Source organism: Ranitomeya variabilis, chromosome 3 (genome assembly GCF_051348905.1).
Source record: "Ranitomeya variabilis isolate aRanVar5 chromosome 3, aRanVar5.hap1, whole genome shotgun sequence".
Lineage (NCBI taxonomy): Eukaryota > Metazoa > Chordata > Amphibia > Anura > Dendrobatidae > Ranitomeya > Ranitomeya variabilis.
In genome coordinates, this window is record NC_135234.1 from 244,431,216 (window position 1) to 244,439,998 (window position 8,783).

General features: G+C 46.0%; 1 protein-coding gene across 1 annotated transcript; it reads right to left on the minus strand.

Annotated features, from left to right (window-relative positions):
* Nucleotides 1-1,624: 1,624 nt before the first annotated feature.
* LOC143815742 (tubulin alpha-1 chain-like) lies at nt 1,625-8,145 on the minus strand. The gene is made up of 5 exons (XM_077295320.1): nt 7,986-8,145; nt 4,325-4,547; nt 3,605-3,753; nt 2,695-3,375; nt 1,625-1,999 (listed from the first exon to the last, which is right to left on the minus strand). The coding sequence occupies exons 1-5, from the start codon at nt 7,986-7,988 to the stop codon at nt 1,706-1,708; spliced, it is 1,350 nt and encodes a 449-aa protein (XP_077151435.1). The 5' UTR covers nt 7,989-8,145; the 3' UTR covers nt 1,625-1,705.
* Between the last annotated feature and the right edge of the window lie 638 nt (nt 8,146-8,783).

Sequence of the window (8,783 nt, forward strand, 5' to 3'; positions counted from 1 at the left end):
CCAATGACGCCACGGTGTCACACGCTGATTCGTGGAAAGAGTGGTCGGAGGCCCCTTCCCCACCAATGAAGTCAACGCAGCTGGGGACAGCGAGCGGAGGGGTTTCAAGGTGCGGCCAGTGGACCGCCGTTTTCCAGCCCCTCTGTCTCAGTCCACCCCATGTGAGATTCTATTGTCTTCAAGCACAACTCTCCTCTGTACAGGGTCATCCTCTTACTCAGATACCACCCAAAACTAGTAGCACCATTGTTCTTTATAGGCATAAAGCATGATTGGTGTATGCAACCAGGATTTTGCCTAATCGCCTCCCATATTCGGAGAGCTGCGCTGGCGTTGCCATGATCTGGCTGGGTATTACCATCGCATCCCTGACTACAGACACTCCTTCGGCCTTAATATTTCCAGTTGTGTGTGCCAGTGTCCAGCATGGTACAGTATCTACTAGAGACACAATTAGTCTGTAGTTTGGTACCTTCCTCCTTTAGATTCACAGCCACTGGGTATTAATGGCTTAATTAGTGCCACACCTCGCACAAAGCATTATACCCACTCAGCCTTTATTGCTATAGCAGACCTACGGGGTTTTTAATATATTGTTGATTTCTTTGCATCATAGCAGGGCAATACTATGCTTTTATATTAATACTATTCTTCATATCTATTCCATTATAATGGTATATTTATTTAATTACAGCCTCCTTAAAAAAAAAAAAAAAAAAAAAAATTTCGATAAAAGCATCATTGTATAGTATATAGATGATTACATACTCTGTGCGATATAGCCTTTGTGGGGATGGTGTATTGGTTTGGCATGTGATAACTGTTACTGCCAGGTAGTGATAAGCAGATGCACTGATGGCAGGTGTGCTCAAATATGTTTGAGTGGCAACACCTGCATGTGTAATATACTGTTTTGCATTTTTGTGCGCACTTTATACATTGCTGCGAGATGGAATTTTATGATATCGGGATGCTATGCGATTCTAACCATGGGAAGAAAAATAAATCAGCCAATATTTTTGAATTTTATAGGTGTTTCAGGTTTTTGTACTCACATTAATGATCAATTCATGAACTATAAAATAGTCAGATTTTAGGTGTGCGCATAAATGTTTTTTTCTGGGCTGACATGCAAGCTAACCAGGCAGTGGCGATCACCTCCTTTGTGCTGGGTGATCACTACATAAACACGCTTTGTTGGTGGTGAAGCCTTTCCCTTCCATGAGAAAATACACACACGGTTGAAGTGTTGGGGCTTATTTTTATGGTCAAGCTGCAATCTGAAGATATACATGCAATGCAACATAGAATTACAGTGCATGAATGTGTACAGCAATAGTTATTTCTGCTGCCAAACTTCAGCTAGGTGGGAGTACAGAAGGGAGGCCCAGTGCTGTAACACTAAATACATGCTAGAGGATGCACTAGTGTATAAAGCAGTGCCGTGCATATTGCAACTGATCCAATCTGCTCTACAAGTGACTCCTAGAAAGATTGGGTACACTAGCTACATCTATAGAACTACATGTATGCTTTAAAAGGCATGAGTGTTATTTAAAAACAGCAGTATTAAGGGAAACCTTATAGCTTTACAGCAAGATGCATTACATCCCAGACTACATAGTTCAGAGTAAAATCTTTATTTCAAGCAGCCATGACAGGAAATAGAACATTGCCATTTAAAAAGGACACTTGGTCCCGACACTTAATACTCTTCTCCATCATCCTCTCCTTCAACAGAATCTGTGCCAACCTCTTCATAATCCTTCTCCAAAGCAGCCAGATCTTCTCGTGCTTCAGAGAACTCTCCCTCTTCCATGCCTTCACCCACATACCAATGCACAAAGGCACGCTTCGCATACATCAGGTCAAACTTGTGATCCAGACGTGCCCAGGCCTCAGCTATGGCTGTAGTATTACTTAGCATACAAACTGCCCTTTGTACCTTTGCCAAGTCACCACCAGGAACAACAGTGGGAGGTTGATAGTTTATGCCCACCTAAAAAAGACATTATAATGTTATATACTTTTGGACAAAAATCCAATCTACCAGTGCACAATGAATAAAAACCTAGTAACATGTATTTTACAACTACTAGATAATAAATCTGTTGCTAAGGTAATTTTCTTAACCCGAGTCCTATAAATGCTTTGAAAATCATGCAAATCCTACACAGCATTACAGGGGGGTTCGCCATCAATTATGGATGTGTGTTAAGTGCTGCTGAAAGATTCAGGCCTCAGGTGGCAAGCAGTTAAAAAAAAAAAAAAAAAGTCCTATCCCTGGATTGGTGGGGGTGACATTTTTGACACTGATTAGCAGTTACTGGAGCCAGCTGAAGCTGAAACACAGCTACAAACATTTCTATTGTGACTGCAGGCAGGTCCTGCAGAGCCACTTCCTACTCAAACACATAGGGTGAGGATCTGTAGTAGCCAGACACTAGCCTTGACAGAGCTGCTGTGTTTTGGCAGCAGTGCCAGCTCATCAGCAGAGGTGCTGTACCAAGTGATGCAACCCCCCCACTGATCAGTAATTGATGGCCTTTCCTAGTGCTAGGCCATATCTTATGTCCCATCAATAGATTTTTTTTTTTTTTTTAATGCCACCCTCTTTAATTGACTAGAACAGTGAACTTGTTAACTTGATAAACAATTATACAGTTATAAGAAATTGCTGTAACTGGGCCTCACCTTAAATCCTGTTGGGCACCAATCCACAAACTGTATACTACGCTTTGTCTTAATGGCGGCAATAGCAGCATTCACATCTTTGGGCACCACATCTCCACGGTACAGCATGCAACAAGCCATGTATTTACCATGTCTAGGATCACATTTCACCATTTGATTTGATGGCTCAAAGCAGGCATTTGTTATTTCTGAAACAGAAAGTTGCTCATGGTAAGCCTTCTCAGCAGAAATAATGGGGGAGTAAGTGACCAGAGGGAAGTGGATGCGGGGATATGGCACCAGGTTTGTTTGGAATTCTGTCAAGTCGACATTAAGTGCTCCATCAAAACGCAGAGAGGCTGTAATAGAAGACACAATTTGGCCTATCAAACGATTCAGGTTGGTGTATGTTGGACGCTCAATATCCAGATTCCGTCTGCATATATCATATATTGCTTCATTATCAACCATAAAGGCACAGTCTGAATGTTCCAGTGTTGTATGTGTTGTCAGGATGGAGTTGTATGGCTCCACCACAGCAGTGGACACCTGTGGTGCTGGGTAAATGGCAAACTCCAGTTTGGACTTTTTGCCATAATCCACAGAGAGTCTCTCCATGAGTAATGAAGTGAAACCTGAGCCAGTGCCACCACCAAAGCTGTGAAAGATCAGGAAACCTTGAAGGCCTGTGCACTGATCAGCCTGCAAAACAAGAGCAAGTGAAAAACTGAACTTATACTGAAGCACTCAAGTTTTCAATTACATAGATATTAATAATAAAAATAAGATTGCTCCAAGAATCAAATCAGATCTAATAGTCTTCATTTAAGTGAGATTTACATAGTAAAATAGACACAATGAGTTGTATGGATACATTCACATTAATATGTAGTCAAAAGACTACATATGAATAAAAGCCTGTCATACTTACCAGCTTCCTCACTCTTTCCAACACCAAGTCTATGATCTCCTTTCCAACAGTGTAGTGCCCACGAGCATAGTTGTTAGCAGCATCCTCTTTGCCAGTAATAAGCTGCTCAGGGTGGAAAAGCTGACGGTAACTTCCAGAACGGACCTCATCTAAAAATTGCAAAAAAATAAACTTGTTATACACATATTAAAGTAACACCAACACTTGATAACCTGACTGTCTCAGCAGTAAATAGGGGGCTCTCTTCTGTTTATCAGTAGATACCTGCCCATTTATACATCCCTAGACTATATGCTGTACACTGGCACAGCAAGTCACTGCTCCCCAGATGTAAGCAGACTGCGATGGGACCAGTAGAGCTCAGCTATGTGCAAGTGTTTCATGAAGGGACCAGTGAGAAAAAAATAAAATAAAATAAATAATACATAGGATTTTTTTTCCCCCTCTTTCTACAAACCAGTTTCTCAGATAAAAAAGCAGTGCACCAATGTCTACTCCCCAAATCTGTGTGGTTTCCAGTGTTCAATATTATAAATACATTTAAGATGGCTTATGTTTATAGCTATGCAATGCCACTATGGCCTGAATTCATGTTGGCTTATTGAAATGTGTACTAGAGGGCTCTGGGATTTGTCCCTTCAAATATATTACCTATACAAGGAGGGGTGGGTTAATTGGCAGCTAATGTCACTTATGCCATTTCAATGACAAGACACTTACCTATTACTGCAGATTCAAGATCTACAAAGACTGCTCTTGGGACATGTTTTCCAGCTCCTGTCTCACTAAAGAAGGTGTTGAAAGAGTCATCTCCTCCGCCAATTGTTTTGTCACTTGGCATCTGGCCATCAGGTTGGATACCATGCTCCAAGCAGTAGAGCTCCCAGCAGGCATTACCAATCTGCACTCCTGCCTGTCCCACATGGATGGAAATGCATTCACGCTGAAAGGGAAAAAAATTAAACATTAGGAGAAAAAAAAACAAAAAGACACCTTTATCTTTTGTACATGTACTAAAGAATGGGGAATGCACAATGGTTATGTTGCTTTGCAATGCAGGCACCCAGTTTCAAAAATGACCAAGGAGTATGTTCGCCCTAGGTTAGCAAGGGTTTCTTCCTACACTCCTCCAGAGACCTACCAATGGGAAATTTATTTTGCAAGCCAAAGTTGCGACGGCAAATGTCTGTAGAGTTCTGTGGAATATGACTCCACGTGTAAGATATAAAACTACATCTAGCAGACAACTGAGAAATGCAAAACCCTCCCAGAACACATTTTATTATTCTGCATACACAATGCATAGGGTAGAATTGTTCCAAGAGCCAGGTGCCCATGATCCAGAACTGGCAGCATATTTTGCTGCCTCCAATTGAAGACAGGTAATTCCCCATGTGTTCACTGAACTGTGTGGATTCACCGCATACATTTCTATGGGTAAAATTTAGTCTCCAATTTCCACAAAAGGAATTGATATGCTGCAGTCTGGAAAGTTGTAACAGCTGGCCTCTGTGGGTTTGCCGCTACATAAATATGCAGCGTCAAACCAGCAGCAACTCCAGATTGTGGGCATATACCCAAATATTTCCCATCATTGATCCGTCCAGTTCCTCTTCTGAACATAACCCAATTCAACATAGCCAGCTCACACCATCTTAGGGCTGTCCCACATGTCCAGATAATTCCGGTACCGGAATAAATCGGTACCGGAGTTATCCGTGTCCGTGTGCCTGGGAACTCACGGAGGCCATACGTGCGGCACACGTGTGCCGCCCGTATGGCGAGTGGGTACCACACGGAGCGTGTGGTACTCACTCTGCATGGTGCTGAAGCTGCGATTCATATCTTCCCTGCAGCAACGTTTGCTGTAGAGAGAATATGAAGAATAGTGTTTAAAATAAAGATCTATGTGTCCGCCGCCCCCCCCACCCCCTGTGCGCCCCCCCGCTGGTCAGAAAATACTTACCCGCCTCCCTCGCTGCTTCCTGGTCTGGCCGCGGCTTCTCCTGCATGCGGTCACGTGGGCCCGATCATTTACAGTCATGAATATGTGGCTCCACCTCCCATAGGGGCGGAGCCGACTATTCATGATTGTAAATGATCGGCCCCACGTGACCGCATACAGTAGGAGGCGCGGCCAGACCAGGAAGGAGCGGGTAAGTATTTTCTGACCAGCGGGGGGGCGCACAGGGGGTGGGGGGGCGGCGGACACATGGATCTTTATTTTTAACACTATTCTTCATATTTTCTCTATAGCAAACGCTGCTACAGGGAAGATATGAATACCGGCTTCAGCACCATGTGGGGGGGACAGCGCTTACTGTAGCGCTGTCTCCTGCACGCACACGGACTCCAGACGGAGAATGTCCGTGTGAGGTCCGTGTTTTACGCGGACCCATTGACTCTTGGGTCCGTGTAAAACGTGCGCTCCCACGAACACTGACATGTCTCCGTGTTTGGCACACGGAGACACGGTCCGCAAAAAATCAATGACATCTGCACAGATGCATTGATTTTTATGGGTCTACGTGTGTCAGTGTCTCCGGTACGTGAGGAAACTGTCACCTCACGTACCGGAGCCACTGACGTGTGAAACCGGCCTTATGTGTAGAGCAGAAGTTGTGTTCTCACTACAAGCCTGAGAGCCTCAACACAAGTCTCATATGAGGCAAGATCCACAAGCCAGCTACACTGAAGTGCAAGCACATTGTTCAGAAGGTCAGAATAGCATTGGGTACATGAAAACATGGAAATTGAGATTATTTATACAATTTTACAAGGGATTACGTAATATAATTGCAGGGAGTGTGTCTAACACCACAGAACACTGTTGTACTACAAATAAGGCAATCTGTCACAAAAGAAACTAACATTTACATGAAGCAGCACTTCCACAAAGCAAAAAGTGTTAAGATGGGCACCTACTGCTGCCCTCTCTGGGATCCAGCGCCATTGGTTCTTCTCAATGACACCACTGCTCTTCAGACTACCCACAACGTATATGAAGCTTGCTCTGACGCTGCATAGGTGGCTTACATTGTAAGAGCCACGTCCAGGTTACACAGTGACCCAGAGTCGGCAGAGGTGACGTCACCGAGAAGCTGACCAGAAGAGTGGCAGACAGGAGTATATGAACAGTCTTGAAATTAAAAACCTTAAGGGATTACTGTATTTCTTTAATGAAACTGGTCATATTAGTTTTTTTAGATTCCCTGATCACTAGAGTGCAGTGATGAACTAGCTTAGACTTCTGTAGGTCACCTATAACAGTAATGGTAAGGATGCATAAAGGCCTAGCCCAGAGGCTGCATAAGAATCCTTACAACATGGGACAACCAAGATGTGCAGAGAAGGAAACCCAGATAGCGTACTTTAAGAGGGTTACCGAGGTATGACTGACAAGCGGCTGCACTGCAGACCTCACTGTGGCAGCGTGCAGTCACCATTCCCCGGTACAACTGAGCGGTTATGACGGCATGAATGGTCACACACCTACTAGTCTCAGCCAGCTTCTCAATATAAACAACACCGCTAGTCGCATGTACGCACACATGGGGTCATGTGACTGATGGCACTGGCAATACCTGGGCCTCATCACAAGGTGTCACAATGCCGAAGCCTAGTCACATGGAGTAACTGCAGACTTTCCTCTCAAACCTGGACAACGCCTTTAACAGAAGCCAGGATAAGACAGTGTTGGGCTGTAGCAGCAAGTCACAGGCTTTAGCTGGCCCTCCAGCAACCACTGGCATTGGAATGTCTAGCTGCATGTGAAGCCTACAGAATAAGCAATTCGGCCCGAAGCCAAAACCTGTTTCCAGCCACACCCTGATCAGGTCATAGCACCAATGACAGCAGCCTAAACAGCGCAGGCGCGAAACTTCGGGCCCCAACCTAGAAGTTCTGGACTTTCGCTGGTTTCTGCCCGAAGGAGGGGGCGTGGCCGGAAACCTGCAGCCGATTGGCCATTGGAGTACACGTCACAGCATGAGCCGATATACTGCTCGGTTATAGCAGCCGCCATGTTCAGTTACTAGTGGCGGCCGGAGCAGCAGCGCTCACACCCATGACAGGAAGCCTCCGCCTGACTCACAGCACCGAGAACTGGCTGTACTGGTCTCTGGGCGGAGCCCCCCGCCCCAGTATCACTCGGGAGCCATTACTCCACCCAGCCCGCGTCAGGCGGCTCCTGCGCAGAGCCCCGACATCTCCATGTACAGCGGCCGCGGGTCAGAGCGCCGCTCCGGCTCCAACACTGCAGGCCGCTGACAGCCAGGACACCACACAACAAGCCTCGGCCACTCAAACCTTACCGTCTCTTAGGCGCCAAATGCCCACATCCTCCCCACTCGCACAGCCCACATTTGGAGCGGTTTCTCACCATGGCTGGGATTCGTCAAGGCTCGCACAACAAAGAAAGTGACAAACAAGGAATAGGTGTCCGGGAAAGACGACAACCGGTCCAGCTCCGTTGACTATAGACGCGCTACGGGTCTCCGCCAACACAGCAACTGTTCTTTCCCGGCAAAGAAATTGCTTTTATAGCCGCAGTAAGGGCGTATACGGCGCTCATTGGTCGCTGGGGATGAAGGCTAAACCGTTATTGGGTAGAAAAGGTTTCGAAAACTTTCACTGACGAGTGATTGGTGCGTTTGTACTAAGCAGTGGGCGTGGCTGATGAGATGTATGTCCGGGTGACATTCCTTACAGCAGAGGGCTGCGCCGCTGTACGGATTCCGCATTACTAATGTGTCCTTGCTATGGCTCCTGCTGACACCAAGCTCCCACATACAGCGAGGGTCAGGCGGCCCTGGCACTGCCGCCCGCCATGTCTAGAGGCGCAAACGGCGGCGCCTCAGTGCAGCTCGTGGCAGAATGTTCTAGAACTGGTGCAGGTACTGCGCAAGCATGTGACCAATGCATGTGTGCCCAGGTGACAGGTGCAGCGAGGACAAGAAGCTGGGGCCCCAATAAATAATGTGTGGGTTTTCTTAAAGGGGCAGGCAACTACTCAGACAATTCCTTCTTAAAGGGGCAGTCCACTACTCGGACAATTCTTAAAGGGGCTGACCAGTACTAGGACAATTCCTTTTTAATGGTGCTATCCACTACTTGGACAACCCCTCGCTCAAAATGTTTGGCCCCGATAACATAAAGCCTATACTCACTTGTGCAGGAG

Coding starts and splice junctions, on each gene's coding strand:
- LOC143815742 (XM_077295320.1), bottom strand. Junction 3,754..4,324: donor TCTTGAATCTGCAGTAATAG/GTAAGTGTCTTG, acceptor TGCAATTTTTAG/ATGAGGTCCGTTCTGGAAGT. Junction 2,000..2,694: donor GGTGCCCAACAGGATTTAAG/GTGAGGCCCAGT, acceptor TGTCTTTTTTAG/GTGGGCATAAACTATCAACC.